Source organism: Poecilia reticulata, linkage group LG2 (assembly GCF_000633615.1).
Source record: "Poecilia reticulata strain Guanapo linkage group LG2, Guppy_female_1.0+MT, whole genome shotgun sequence".
In the NCBI taxonomy this organism is placed as follows: domain Eukaryota; kingdom Metazoa; phylum Chordata; class Actinopteri; order Cyprinodontiformes; family Poeciliidae; genus Poecilia; species Poecilia reticulata.
Window position 1 is genome coordinate 16,988,789 of NC_024332.1, and position 16,309 is coordinate 17,005,097.

Below are 16,309 nucleotides of genomic sequence, written 5' to 3' on the forward strand. Positions count from 1 at the left end.
AAGAACACCCACACACACACAAAAAATAAATAAATAAATAAATAAAAAAAAATAATATAGACGGATTAAATCCTAACATGTTAAATAAAAGTTAACATGTTAGAAGCAACTTTATATGATGTAAAAACTATTGTTGGAAGGCCAGCAACAACAAAAGCATCAGGACAAAGACACAGTACAACACACCTCTAGGCAGTTCATTCATGTTTCGTAAGAGCGGTTAGACGACTTCTCATCTCTTACAGATATAATCTTTGTTACATAACAAGTTTCTGCTTTGTCCTTATGGATACTCACACATTCCAAAAGAAGAGGTTAATTTAAGAGTATACCAACAATCACCATGTACTAAAGCATAACATTCAGAATGTAGTGCAAAGTTTTTTAAATGGCTTTACAGAAATAGTGTGATATTATTTACTCAGAAGTAACCAGGCAAGTGTCCAACCTATGTGTAATTTAATCGCCGTATAAATATGAATACAGGTGTTCTGTCAAAACATCCATACTAACTCTGGAGGAGCTGCAGAGATTCACAGCCAAGATGGGAGAATTTGTTGATGTATAACTCTCTAATTCTTTGTACCTTGCTGGCAAGATTTTAWGTGATAAAGAAAAAAATGGCAAGAAGAAAGCAGTTGTTGAAAGAACGTCATAAATGTCGCCTTTGAAGTTTTACACAAGTCACAGCAAACATTTTGGTGAAGTCGCTCTCATAAGAGAGATCAAAACTAAGCTAATTTTCTGTGTGGTAGAAGCCCTGGACATACAACATATTTCATGAAAGGTGCTGTTGGCAGGATCATGCACATAGTATGATGGTGTAGTTCAATTGAAGGCAATTCTAGAAAAGGAAAACATTTTTGGAAGGCAAAACCGAAACATAAAGTCAAAGGAATTCAATCCATTTTGTGAGAGAGCCAGAATTTCAGTCTCCATAGATACAAAATTAGTGCAGACCCATTCAAAAGTACTCTATCACATAAAATCCCAATAACATACATTAATATTTATGTTTGTAACATAATTACGTTTGGAAAAGCTCAAGGGTTACAAATTCTTTAGGTCAGGATTCTTAGGACAATTTTATTTAACAAATTAAGTTTCTAAACTTAAATGCTGAATATATAAAATGTCTTCCTCTGAGTGGAATTTCAAAATAACCCAAAAATATTTAAAGTATGTTTGAACAGAAAAAAAATTCCCTCATGTCACACAGGGTTTCATCATGCACATACTGGGAGAGTTACCCTTTATGTCCCTTCGCGCGCACGGTAGTAACAGGAAGTAAAAGGGAAGCTACAACCAAACCATAACAAGCTGAGCAGAAGTATTTATTTTAAAGAAGTGTTGTCTTAAAATGGACTCTCGGAGTTTAAATAACGAGTCACGCTGCGTGTTTTTTAACTCCTCCTCAAAGGACAATCGATGTGTAAGTAGCCACTGTTAGAGTAGCAGTAGCTTTAGCTTTGGAGCTAATTAGCCACATAATCACGTTGCTTGTCAGTTTGTAGTAGAYAATTATTGTCATTATTAACACGAGTATTATTTATCAATGATGTTTTGTTTTTTTTTGGGGGGGGGTCAGTAATTATCAGTTGGCCAACTGATGAACGGAGCTTGACAGCTGCATGTTTTCTCATGCTAATAATAGCAGTGAGCTGCCAGCCATCCTGAACAATTAGCATCATTTCACCGTTGCTGACAGGAATCCCACTGAATCAGCGCCWGTTTTCAGGTATAGCGTTATTTATTAGCCCTGAAAAAGACATCGATCTGTTAAAATACCCAGCAAACATGGGGTACAAAACAAACTAATACTGTAACTGGAGCTATTAGCGTCATAGCTTTGTATCGAATCCATTGTTTACAAATAACTAACAGCTCATTAGCAGCAGGAAGTGAATGATTTGATCCATGTCCAAGAAACACGATGACACTGAAGTTTAGTTCTGTATTTCACACAATTGAGATTTTGAATATATCGCATTAGCTGTGTGAAGCTCGTTCACAAATGCAGTTCCTGTCAGAAGTTTGTACATCACAGTCATCACCATTAATTCAGACATTTGATTTTGACTTATTTTTCATAAAACTTAATTAAAACTGAAATACAAGAATAGGTTGCACTATTTTTTAACTTATTTAGAATTTCTTTCTAATCCACGCTGTTTCAAAACTAAATGTACGATTTTAACGATTATAATGATATTAATAATTAGTACAGTAATAAATATTATTATTGCTATTMTGAGTATCTGTCATAATTCTGGATGGATATTTGAACTTTAACAATCAGATATGGTAGCAGTCATATAAATAGGTTGGTTCTCTGGCTCCGACGTGACATTCTAGCATATTCTAAATATTTTCAAAAAGACTGGGGTTGCGGCTTTAAGCAGGACTTTCAGGAAGCATTCCAAATCCAGTTTTGATGGGTCTGACGGATTGTTTTCTTTTTTGTTTTTTCCCAAATCATCAACTTCTCCAGGTTTTAAATAGCCGACCCAAACAGACAAACAAGAAAATCACTTGGGATGTTCAGGGACAACCTAAGAGCTACTAAAGCCTATCATGAACTGGAAAGTTGCTAAAGTGCTGCTGTCTTCAGTAAAGCAGCTGTTACATCAACATGGACTCTGAAGGCACTAAGCTAGAAAAAAGCTTTAAGCATGTCTGAAATTTTTCAGCTACCTGCATGGACAAAGCCAAACATCTCCCAGATAAAACTGTACTGATTACAAGAGACAAATATTGAGCTTTTTGGCCACAAGTACATGGCTCAGATTTAGAGGAATCAAATTTAGAGAGGCCTTAAGATCAAGCACGGTGGTGGCACCAGCAAACTGACGATCTCTGTTCTTGCTTCCAGGAATACCATTGCACAAGGGTTCGGAGGAATGATGAAGGAGCACTCTAAATATCCAGCCAGATCTATTACATAAGCTTGTTGAAGTTTACAAATAGTACCTGGTGTCTCTGTAACTTTCCAAGAAATGTTTACCCGAATATATATTGGGGGTTGTATGTAAATATTAGTAGTTCAGCATTGCTTGGATCAGAGAAAATTCACAATACATTTAAACTTGCGATCCCAGTTCTTGTTTTAAACGTATGTAAACCTCTTAGCGGCACCACAAGAAATGTCTTACATCAGAATTAAGAGTTCCTCTGTCATGGCTGCTGCCTAGCTGCTATTTGAATTAAATAATACTGTRCTGTGCATAGATATGCTGAAAGAAAAATGTTAAACATCCATTAGAGATTATTTTGGCTCAGTTTGATAGACAGTYCTGCAACTCTTATGCAAATATTCGACTTTCTTGAAGTTGGTGTATTTAAAAAAAGTACACACGACACAGACAGACAGTGAAGGCCATCAGACACTGTAAACAGTAAATGCCCCCGTAGATGTATCGCATTACCATCATGAGGTGGGATGGTTAAAGTACATGTGGGGCACACAGATGCCCCAGTCGCCCAACATCACTAAGTTATCTGGACTGAGTCAGTTGGTGAACTGACTTCAAAATAATTCATTTGAGTTTTGATCAGTTTTGTTAAGCAGCCTTTTTTTTTTTTTTTTTTTTTAGCTACTTTTAAAAATGTAACCTGGTAACCCCTGATACCAGCAACCCCTCCATGTTTACTGGGGATGCACCAATCAACTTTTTTCACTTCCAATACCGATACAGATATCTGAGGTTTAGTATCAGCTGATGCCAATCCAATACAGAAAAACGGTGCTGAATTAACTTAAAACATCTTTTTTTTTTAAACACATACATAAATGTACTGAATTACAAATTTATTTGATAACTCTGCACTAGTGCAGCACACTTAAATACACCGGTAGCTTCATAAGCTTGGCCAAACATGTAAAAAGAACACAGCTTTAATTTGTTCAGTCAGTGCAATTAGGAGTATAGCAGCGAATGTGAGACTAATTATATATATATATATATATATATATAAAACTTAAACTGACAAAAACAATAGGTTGCCTATCTTGTTCAAACATGTACAATAAATAACTTTATACCATGATGCCGTTCAGAGCACAAAGCATAGACTTAGACTGAATAGATCTACCCTTATGGATAGATCTATTCATAAGGGTAGATCTATCCATAGATCTATTCATAAGGGTAGATCTATCCATAGATCTACCCTATGGATAGGGTAGATCCATAGGGTAGATCCATAGGCTGAAATTGGAATCGGTCCCAATTTCAGTATTGGGACCGATTCAGTTTCGGTCCCAATACTGAAATTTCTTCCAGTATTGGGACCGATACTGATATTGAATCAGTGCATCTCTAAATATGGAAGGTCTTTCAATTATTCAACAGATAGATGTTTTGTAAAAACAGCAACATGTTGCAGTGATGCTTCCCCCCCCAGGCCTTTATATAGATTATCAAAGTGATCGAAGGATGTTTTTTCCTTTTTGTTTGCTTGTTGACGATGCGGCTTTCCTCACACACTGCTGCTAACCGCGTGTAACAYGATAACAGCGACGTTCCAGATCTGAGCGCGTGGGCATGCCCTTCTCTGCTTTGCATGCGAGACGTCTGCTGGCCTTTTCATTTTCCCCGAAGCCCGCCGGACYGAGTAGCAGCCTTCTCATTCTCTTCATTCCTCGGTGCTTTTCCTTTCATTTCGGCGCGCCACTATCCTTTGAGTTTAGCAAACACGCAAAGCGTCTGGTTCCTAGCTCTGCTCATTATCACATCTGCCTGCGYCTGTACGTCGTGTGTCTCTCAGCTGTCACTAACCAGCACCCCGCATCCCCGCCCCCCTCTTTGTTTGCTGCCTGGCAAAATAGGTCGGATTCGTGTGGATGTGACATCCGCGAACACCTTTGAGTACACGTCTCAGGTGTCAGTACATTGCAGCTGTTTATGCTTAGCGAGCTGGAGTACTCTGAGTGCAAATCTAATTTTGCAATCCCTCCCCAGTCTCTGGTGTGTTTGCATACACGTACACACACACAAACACACACACACACAGGTAAGCTGGAACAAATGGCAGTCTTGTCGTCCTGTTGGCGTCTGAGCTCGTGATTATTATGATGATAGCGCAGCATTTTCTCCGCACTTCCGAATATGTTTCCAGAGGGCTTTACCTGAAACAAATTGCAAAACACACGGTTAAGTGTGCCAACCACTTTAATATGTYGTGAGCCGTGGACTAATCAATTGTTTCTGTTTCACAGGCGGTGATTTTATCAGTAAAACGAGCCACAGGAACCTTCTCCTTAGTYGGATGGTGAATATTTCCCTGTCTTTTATTCTGTCAAATTAGCAGAGCCGGAAAAGTAACGGGGATTTGTGTTTTCCCAATTTAGAAAGCCTGTTTATTTCCTTTGTAAATGGTTCAACATTTGTAATGGGTTAATCAGCAGAGGGGGTTGCATCCACTAACAACTTGTCAAATTCTATTTGCCAATACTGAATAGGTCTCGATGGAGGCGTTGGGATGTTGTGGGGAGGCGTCTTACTGAAACGTAAGCAGTCGACGTAGGTTGGACAAAATGACTTCAAAATAAAACCTTCAATTGTTTTATACCGGGTCCGATTTTCAATTTTAATCCTTTTTTATTCTCTAAAGAAGAAATTGCAAATGACAAGGAATATTTTCAAAAAGTGGCTCGATCATCCCATTAAAACATTATTTGGACGGCAGAATATTAGGGCCAGAGTATGAGTTTTTTTTTAAATAATGAGAATATAGTCATATTATTAGCAGCATAAAGATGCGATTTTACCAGAAAAACATCTTAAAATTATGAGAAAAAAAGTTTTTTCATAAAAAAATAAATGCTTGGATTAATTTTTTATTTTTCGTGTTCGAGTTCTCCTAAGATTATTCTTCATTGTTCTTGTAATATTAACACTTTAATATATTCCAGAAACATTATGACTTTATTTTTGTTAAAAGCATACCTTAGCCTGACCCTCAAATTTTGTGGTACAGGTGGCTTGAATTCAAAGTCCAAATAAACAGAAGCTGTAAGCAYGMTTGTCAAACAAGATGGCCGCCCTYGGTGTGCTGATATCACTCAGAACTATTGAAACCCGACGATCAGTCAAATAAAATCCTGATTTTCCAAGCATTTAAAAAAAACTAATTGGATTAATCGATAAAACCGATTTATCGCCCAGGGAATCACAACGCAGAGAAATGTTCAGGTGACTTTCCTCAGCCACTGTAATCTCACATCCCAGCTCTTRGCGACTGAACTCTTTCCCTCTAGAAGTCACAGTGCTTTCCTTCCTGAAGAAGGGAGTATCAGAGACTACATCCAGAATTTGGGAGTTGAGACGATGGACTGCAGTCTTGCTTTCAACCCCACTGCCGGGATGAAGTCAGGTTCTCTGAGTTTGACTTTTTGTGTCAGAGTAACGCATCCTAAATGCTGGTTGAAAAAAAGGGATGCCAATCTGGTGACCATCGTAAAGAGAAGGTGCCAGGATATTGCGGTTGTGTGCTGTTCTCCAAAGCAATACAACACCTCCTGTTTGCTAAATAAAAAAAGTCTTTGTCCAACTTTATCTGATCCAATTAACAAGCATCAAAGAAAGTCAGTAAAAGTTTAAGTTGTGATGCTTTCATGGTTGAAACTCTTATACTATGCACAGTTTTGCTTCTCGAACCAGAAATGCTTTTTTCTTTTCTTTTCTTTTCTACTGTTTCAAGGGAAATAAACAGGCTTTTAAACAGTACATTATTTTTAACGAGAAGCATTGCTACTGCAAAGCAATAATCTGGCAACCAAAATGTTCRTACCTTTTGTGCTGTGTTTCTTAAATGAGCTGTTGAGTTTTCCTTCCTAAAGAAAACATAAAGGACCTCGTATTTAGCATGTGTAGTAAACGGATATGTTAGATCTGTGATTGAGACTCTGAAATTGGGGTGTGCAAAATATTAAGATTAAGATTATTTCTTAACATGATTTTCTTGCCACTCAAATTATTGTTGGTTTATTCTAAAATTGTCGGTGCGAGATTATGCCGTTGCAATAAAGCATTCATTTATTTACACGCCATTACATGTTAACCATGGGTCCCAATAAAAGGGACAATTAAGGACAAAATAACAAAGAGGAGTTAACGGTTATAAGTGGTTGGGTGATAATTGTCGGTGCTCATTAAGGACGTGGCAGTACCTGTCTTGGCCGTTGTAAATAAATTGTATGTCATCTCGGGAGTAATTGATGTCATTCTTAAAGGGAGCATACCGTAGTTTGCAAGTTTCAGTGACATCAGCTGCAAACGATTCGTATTGCAGCCAATTTATTACAATTTCAGGCTGCACTGCAACAAACAAGCAATAAAAAGTAACAAGGTAAATAAAGCTTTTCGGGGAAAAAAAGCGTCTTAACAAAAAGAACAATAAAAGAAAAAAGTGCTCATTAAGGCTTAAAGCCTAAACATCTGGAAACATTCCKACACTTAAACAGTTGTGCATTTCCTCGAAAATAACCTAAAGAACCGGATACCATCCGATGAGCTCGGATGAGATTTGCGTTATAGATCTGAGGTGTGCCGGCCCGGATGGAGGAGTTAATCATGACATTAACCTTTACAACCAAGTTTTAACCTTTATACTAATCATGCCATAAATTCTATATTCATAAAGCGTTTAGCTCTTTTTAAATCTTAACATGGTTGATTGATTTCCGGTGCTGTGTATGCGCCACACCCAGCGCTGTCAGGTGTGATATTAACTTAATAATGCATAAAATGCTCATGGAGGGTGCTCCTGTCTGTTTTCTTGATTAAGTTGAAAATATAAGATTCATTTTACTTTCGCTCTGGAAGTCCCAGTCCAGAGCGAAGGTATTTATAAAACCCTTATTTTAAAAGTTATTATTAAATTAAATAGAAGTTTAATACTGCAGTGTTTGAATCTCATTATCGTTTTTCTTTTCTTCCTCTCCTCAGTGTTTTCATGCTGTTTGTAATCTGGCTGCTCCGACGCTATCACTCCCTGGCTCAGGTAAATTTGCACTACACTGCATGCTGCCTCTCCGACGGTTCTTTTTCTCTTTTTTTTTTTTTCTTTTCTGTTTGCTCCATTTCCACTGGAAATCTGTTCAATTAGCCATGGTAAATCTTGGCGTAATTGAACCCAATTAAAATGCACAGATTAATGAATCGGGGGGTGTTAATTGACTCACGGTCATTCTGTGATAGCGACTGCCGTCCCGAGCTTCTTTTCCCCCCACCCACTTCCCCTCTCTTCAAGCGAAGCTGTTTAAATAAACGTAATATTTATGGATTTCTTCCCCCACCTTTTTACTCTCCCGCTTCCGATTCCGTCTTCTTTATATCGAAGGGATTTAGCTTTCATAGAGAGTTTGTTTGCGGCGTTGCTATGAGCGTGCAGCTTCAGGATTTTGTGTTTTCTGAACCCGGTCCAGCGGGTCCGTCTGGTTTAGCAGCGCGGCAMGCTATCCTTGTAATCTGAAGTAAATGACAGTTTAGCGTGAAGCTCTCCGACGGAAACTCATTACCTCCRGACCACATTGCTGAGAGCGACCTCGCGTCCCYCTACGCTTCCCTTCCCCCTCATCTCATTCCTCCTCCTCTTCTTATACAACATAAACCTTCTCCTTACTTGCATCCTCTCTGAAAAGGTTATCTGTCAGTCAGTAGTCTTTAGTGCTCTCAAGGCCCTCCTGCGCGCTTATTGTGTCTTCCCATCCCTCTCCCACACCCCCTTTCCGTAGCCTTGGCAGGGTCACTGCAAGACATGAATTGATAAAGGGCTCTGTGTGTGTTTGCGTGTGTGTGTGCGCGTGTGCACGCACGTGTTTCTCTCGCTGTGTGCAGCCGCAGATTATTACCGCCGCTGCAGGAAAATATGAGTGGTGTGTACCATGGTTCCTGTAGTCTGCGGATTATTGATTTGTTTTACATAAAATGAACAATTTCAGAGAGGAAACAGGAGATCTGCGTCTGCTGTGATAATTTTCCAGCGTTGTCACGGAGATGGCATTCAGCAGACTTCCTGGACAAGTATGAAGCATATCCTGTGGTATCATAAATAGTCTGTCCGTCCATCCATCCAACCACGTAGCTGTCCAACCATTTCTAATCATCCAACCATTTCTGATTAATCCTTCCTTCTGACCTTCTGTCCATCCATCCAACCATCCRTCCTCCGTCCATCACCTTTTTGCAGATTCTGTATTTAAACGTGGGGGAGCACTGTTGCCTCACAGACAGGTTGTGTGTTTTAATGCATCTGGGCTCTGCATGGAGGTCGCAGGGTCTCTCTGCGTACTCCGGCTTCCTCCAAAATAGCRATACATAGACTGTCAGGTGGTAATCGGCCTTTCTACAATGCCCTTAACTGTGTGTGGGTCAAGGCCCTGTGATGGACTGGAAACTTGTTCAGTGTGTGCCCCGTTTCTCGCCCAAAGACTGCTCAAGATGGGCAACCCCTTCCTGCAAGGTTAAGGGAATTTGGACAATTCATGTATGCAGGCACATTTACAGTCAGAGGCAGAGGTCAGGCTACAGTCCCAGCAGAAAATTCATTCATAGGGAACTTCTGCGCTTATACCTTAGAAATTGAAAGTGGTAAAAGGAAATGGACAGAGAAGTCGGCAAATGCGTTTCTTTTAAAAGTATGGGATTTTTATATGAAAAATGAGCAGAAGCGCGGCTACGCCGAGCTGTCGGCTGCATTAGGGATCATTCTGGCTATAATTTGTCCTCCTCCATACGCGAACATAAATGCACTCGGGCATTTTCACTCAGGGTGTTACATTTGAAATTCCTTCTTCATGTCTTTCTCTTAAATTTCCACGCCGCAGAAGATGATTCTCAGCCTGACTGTAGCCGCCTTCTTCGACAGCGTAGCATATGTCATGGTGAGTTACTCTTGTCTGTTACACTCATAGCAGACTGTGGCTGAGCCTTTTTTAAAATGCTTTCCCATGCTACTTCTCGCTCGTTCTCCAGGGCGAAACCCATCCGAAGGGATCTCTCTGCAACTTCCAGGCCTGGTGGCTGACATACTTCGGTAAGGCAGACTTAAATTAATTGCTTGCTGGCACGGCTTTGCACGAGCCGAGCGGGGAGCGGAGAAAATAGCTGCGATCTAACACATGTCTGATGCCGAGCTCGTACATCACCGCAGCAAATAATGTTGCTTTGTCATTTCCTTTTTATCGCTCCTGAGCAAAATGTGCCTAAACAAGTTGGGAGTTGCTTCCAGGAATGATGCGGGTCATTGTGTGAGTTTATTACATAGTAAACTGATGGTTTCAGTTGAAGACTCTGGTTTAACTTCGTAACTCTATTGTGGACAAAATTCTTGGTGGCTTATTGCTTGAGGAGCACCAACCTAGCAATCTAGTGAAAATTAAATTTTTGGTCTTGCATTTGGGCACGACATGTCCACATTCAGATGTCGGCGTTGTGTCTGATTTATTTGATGTTTACGGACAACAAATATGAAAAGAGTGGCTCCAGAAAAAACGACAACAAAAATAACAGTTTTAGATGTAAACCCAAATTTGAGCTGGTTAGTCTTTCAAAAGGCAGAGGAGGATAATGGTATCAATAAAACTGTAGAGTTTCTTGCAGGATGATTCATCCCCCCCTTGAACTTTTCCGCAGTCTGTCACATAACAATCGTAAACTTTAATGTATTTTATCGCGAATTTTATGGGGGAGATCAAGACAAAGTCGTGCATGACTTTAAATCGGAAGAAAATAGATACATTCATTTTCAAAAATCCCTTTACAAAGAAGGTGCGTGCAGCCCAGTGAGTCGAGGCTCTGTGGAATCACGTTGTTTGCCGCAGTTACAGCTGCAAGTCTTTTGGTGTATGTCTGCACAAGCTTGGCACATCTGGGGGCTAAATCTTTTTGCCGGTTTCTCTTTGCAAAATAGCTCAAGCAGCAATTGGATGTAGAGCATCTGTGAACATTCAAGTCTTGTTGCAGATCCTCACTTGGATTGAATTAAGGTCTGAACTTCCTTTTATTCTCAAGTTTTTTGCTGCATCCAAGAGGTTTTCTTTCAGTGTTTTCCCGTGTTTGACTCCATCCAAAGCCAGTCCCAGACAGCATGAGATGGTTTGTTCAGGGACCATCTCATGTGGAGATGGTTTGTTCAGGGACCATCTCATGTGGAGATGGTTTGTTCAGGGTGACTTGCAGTGTTAATGTGGTATTTTGTATATAGACCAAAGCACTTTTTTTCATGTTTGCTGCCTCCCTCGACCTGTGGTGAACTGCAAACTGGACCACTCTTCTATGAAAGCCTATTATGTGGAGTGCATGGCCTCCCTGTTGACAGAAAGGTCCACCTGAGCAGTGGATCTCAGCAGCTCCTCCAATGTTACCATGGGCCTATTGAGTGGTGCAGGCTTGAATGCAGTGTCATTTTTGCCTYGTTACTTTTTGATTTATGATGACCCAGTTAGCAGCAAATTACACACTATCTAAAACAAACAGGAACTCAGAAACTTAACAGAAAATAGATTATTAAAAAGCTTCTCTGGTAAKATACAGACTACTTGTAAGGATTTCACACAATTCAGTTTTACTTTATGAACAGTTGGCCTCTTTTTGCTTAGCTTTAAGTTTCACATAGTTTTATGTTCTTTAGCACATCACATCAAGCAGTCATTGCTTAAAGTTTTATGACAAAATAACTTTCTTTCAATATAACTCCGTGACGACTTTCGTGAGGGATTTCAGATGTAGTTTCTAGGCTACAGATAGTTGTGCACAATAATATGGCAGTTAGTGSAAGTTGATAATGGTGACAGAAGGGCAGTTTCTCACRATTATAAAATTGACTGTTCAAAAGGCTTACAAGTGCTTTCGTCTGCAGTCATCGGATGTTRCTGCTTTCTTGGCAGGCTCCTATCAAGTATTACGGCGCCATGTCAGGGCATGAGCCAGAATGAGATTCTCACAGTTTAAAAACTATAAGACAAAAAAAATTTCACAGTAATGCGGTTTTTACAACCAATTTAAACCCAACTTGCATAATGTGATCTAAATGCTTTTATTTAAAGGAGTGTAAAAAAAATCCCTACTTCTGGTGAAATAATGTGACGTATTCATTCATACAGTTAATATAATATAATAAAATCTTGCCATTCTGCTCTTTATAAAGTAACACTTTACTGATGTCAGTTTTGATGTCAGCTGGTTAATTAGTCAGGTAGCAAGCCCGCACAGTCCTGCTCCCTGAAGCTTTCCAACTATTGTTTTAAAATGTTGTTCCCTAAGAGATTGATCTGCAACTCTGCTTTCATTTTTCACACCATGACTATACATGTTTTTTATGACGGAAAATATCAGCAAGCAGCCATTTTTTTTTCTGCGAACTTGTGGGGAAAAAGGTAGAATATGTTTTGTAGGAATCTCAAAGGCAGTGTGCAGCAACAGGCACTTCAAGTACAGACAGTGAGATCTCTGGTGGACGTGGTGTAGCATGATGGAAAGTTTTTTTTTTTTTTTTAGACTACGGTATCCAGCTCACACCTAGTTTTTTTGTTGTTCTCATTCTTGGAATACTAAGTGCTGTTGTTGCTTTTAAAGATCGCAAATAGTGTGCAAATTTCTGTAACATGCTGTGATGTTAGGCGTRCATTAAARAAAACATTTAAACCTGAAAAGTTGCTAAAAAACTAAGACTTAGAGTTAAAAACAAAAGAGAGAGAGAGAGAGAATGCGTGCTTTACCCAACTGCTAGATCACTAGTGTTGTTTAAAGATGATAAGAGTACACTAAGAAGTGCTTTCCCTTTGCTGGCGATGTGTGTGACATTTCCAACATTTTTATGTTCTTAAAAAAAATTCAAGWACATTTGACGTTAAGGAAGTGGCTAGACCAGCATTTCTCTGGAGTGTTCTCTCAGCTGTGCCAGAAATTGCTTTACCGTCGGTGAGTCAGACCTTGAGACGCCCTGAATGAGGCATCTCGGTGTTTCATCATCATCCTGTGTTTGAGGAGACGGCTGTAGTTCAATGACGGAGTGGTACGTTGCTATGTAACTCAGAATTACCTGGAACCTTTAGAGATGAAACTAAAACTACGATTCTCTGAATTTTAGCCAAATTTACTTTCCAGGAAGAATATTTTTTTCTACTGCACAAGTGGCGTTTCGGGCTTTAGCCTTAATTGTCATGACGGATTATTAACCGAGATTGTTGAATCATGCAGCATAATAGCCAGTGGGGTCGGTGCTGGAGGGGGTAGTTGGAGGCACGAACGTCAGCAAGTCTAGCTGGAGAAGCAAAACTCAAATCAGCTTTTAACTCCGAGGACCAAATGTTATTAAATGTGCTTGGAATGATGGAAGACGGTGGGAGGAGGGCAGCGCCCGGACAGGTGGCGAGGCTGAGCTCGGTGTCGTTAAGCTAAAGAAAGGCTTCGGCTGCTTTCTGGTTACATAATGCACATTTGCAATGACAGTAATTGTGACTTATTGTGATAATACCGCTTCTGGCTTAGACATAGCTCATTTCAAATGCTCCTTAAGCGCGAGAAGAGTGTGGGTGCTGTACCRTATGGGTTGTGCTCGCTTGTATTCGAATAAACAGAGGCACGCACTGACTGTTTAGAAGGGGCTAAGAATGAAGGTAGAGAAAAGGTTTTAGTACTGAATGCAATGACTTGGAAAAGTTTTAGTGCTCTTTTTTTTTCCCACAGTACAACAAATTTTAGTGTCTAAATGGGATTTTGTTTGACATAGCAGCACAAGGTAGGACATAATTCTGAAGTTGAAGGAAATTGGCCTGGCTTTAAAAGCTATGACAGACTTCTCCTCTTGAAGGAAAACATGCCCATAACATGACACTGCCGCTACTGTGTTCACTTTTTGTATTAAATCTATACCAATACTAACATCTTTAGTTGCATAAAGATATTAAACCAAACCACAATGACAGAGCACATCACCCCAGTTCTAAAATCATCACACTGGCTTCTTGAAGCTCAGAGAATAAACTTTAAAATACTTCTCTTAATTTACAAATCACTGAACAACTTGGCAACAAAATACACCAACGTCTTATTGCTGCTTGTTGTATCAGTCTTCCTRACCGCTCAGGTCTTCTGCTTCTCGTCTGCTTTGCAWCCCCAGAACCAGAACCAACCACGCAGAAGCAGCATTTCAGTTCATATGCACCACAAATCTGGAACAAACTTCCAGGAAACTGCAAAACTGCTGAAACRCCAAACTCCTTTAAATCAAGGTTGAAAACCCACSTTGTATCARCTGCCTTTGATTCATAACTACTGGAACTTTTTGATTAGCATATTTGATGTGTATTTGCTCGATCATTTTRATGATGGCATTAGACAAAATGTAACTTTTATTGCTTGTTTCATAATTGGTGACTGAATTATGTTTTTATGAGGTAAGGCACTTTGAAACGGCYTGTTGCTGAAATGTGGTGAACAAATAAACTTGACTTGCATGTTGACTAAAAGGTTCAGATTTTTCTAAATTGATCAGAGTGCCTTCTTGCATGCTTCCTGTGTGTTGTGCCTTCCTTGTGGCAAACTGAATAATAATAATWAAAAAAAAACAATAAAATGTGTACGTGACAGAAAGGGTTAGGTCTGAATTATTCCCGCACGTTAAAATAGGCGTCAATCTGATTGAATGTTCCTCCTCCTCCTCCTCCACTCATGTCCACTCTATCTCCCCACCCGCTCCCATCCTCCTCTCTCCTGTTATCTCCTCCTGCGTTTCTACAGTTCATCATTATCTCTCCGTGAGCTCCCGCCTCTCATCCATCACCCAAAGCTACAGGTTTCCCTCATATTACTGCAGAATGGGCCTTCATTTATCAAAAGTGGAGCGCAAGCATGCATGCCCGCATGCGTGCACACACGCTGTCGCACACGGGCTCGTGTGTGTGTGTGTGTGTGTGTGTGTGTGTGTGTGTGTGTGTGTGTGTGTGTGTGTTGGGACGCACGTCCGCAGGTGCGCTGTGTGTGGCGGCGAGCTGGGCTGTAATTTGACCTTGGTGTTTTTCTCTCTGCAGACTGGAGTGCCTTGGCCTGGGTTTGCCTCATTACCCTGAACCTGTATCTCAACCTGGTCAGGGAAATAAGCACCAACAAATATGAGAAGTGAGTAATTTGGCCCGCTATCGCTTTAAGAGTACCTATTAACATTTTTTTTTAATGCTTTAAAGCTGATTTTAAAACTGGGAGAAAAACGTGCAACAGAAAAGCCATTAAAGACGAATTAAATCACCGACCAGTTATTAATCGCTGAATGATTTCCATATCTGCTTTCCAGTGGCGCTTTCTTCGTCTCCCACTCTGCATGTATTTGTTTCCTGTTTTGTTTAAAGTGCGTCCTTCTTTACKTGTTTGCGTTTTGTGCATGTGTTTGGTCTACATTAGCATGTGTCTCCCCACAGAGCTCAGACATGCCCCTCCCCCTCCGCTGCCTCCTCTTCTTCCTCTTTCGGCCAGCTGACACTCTAATTGAAATGGGAGTGAGTGTCAGCCATTAAGTGTGTCTCAATGTGTGTGTGTGCGCGCAGTGTGTGCCCACTCGTCTTCACGCTTTTTGGCTCCGTGTTGTGGTCGCTGATGCTCCCATGAGCACTTTTCACAACGAAGTGTGAATTTGTCTTTGTGTGTGCGTTTGTGTGTGTGTCTGTGTAATATTCCCTCAGTCTTCATACTTGGTGCCCAGCTCTGTTGGTAGAAGCACACATTTAAAAATATACAAAAATTGAAGGCAGAAAAAATAAACCACCTTCATTACAAGTTATGTTTTTACTTTCACTGGGGTAAAAAACAACACCTTATGTGCTTTAGAGTGGGTTCCCTACCGCCACCACCCATGGGAGTTTTCCTGCATTGATTAGTAATAAGCCAGACAATATAATGGTGATATAACTCATGAGTAGATGGCTTTATGTGCGCCCTGGAAGGGCAAAGTAGGAGGCGAGAATCAGTTTGATTCAAAGCCACACATGTCCYATAACGCTAGAGKGAGAACGGTGGGAGGAGATTTGTTTGGTGGGGTGAAGGAAACTGAGATTCAGATGAGTCAGAGAAGAGGCATTAGTGGAGCTGCTGTTTTCTGACCGAACTTTGATAACAGGGTTCCGACACGGAGTCGAGAGTATGAAATATGATCCCGATCTGGAGTGTGGAAAAAGTAAAGGATGGACGGATGTTTGGTAGAAGCCCAAAATCCATCTGACCAACCAACCAACCAACCAACCAACCAACCAACCAACCAACCAACCAACCAACCAACCAACCAACCAACCAACCAACCAACCAACCAACCAACC

General features: G+C 40.3%; 1 protein-coding gene across 2 annotated transcripts in view; it reads left to right on the forward strand.

Annotated features, from left to right (window-relative positions):
- The first annotated feature begins 1,263 nt into the window (after positions 1-1,263).
- LOC103479434 (cyclic AMP receptor-like protein A) overlaps positions 1,264-16,309 on the forward strand; it is an 18,978-nt gene continuing 3,932 nt past the window's right edge. For both annotated transcript variants that reach the window (XM_017303652.1, XM_008433853.2), the window contains exons 1-6: positions 1,264-1,432; positions 5,219-5,271; positions 7,950-8,004; positions 9,830-9,886; positions 9,978-10,038; positions 15,035-15,122. In XM_017303652.1, the coding sequence (XP_017159141.1) occupies positions 1,361-1,432; positions 5,219-5,271; positions 7,950-8,004; positions 9,830-9,886; positions 9,978-10,038; positions 15,035-15,122 (386 nt within the window). In that variant the 5' untranslated portion in view covers positions 1,264-1,360. The remainder of the gene's footprint in view (positions 1,433-5,218; positions 5,272-7,949; positions 8,005-9,829; positions 9,887-9,977; positions 10,039-15,034; positions 15,123-16,309) is intronic.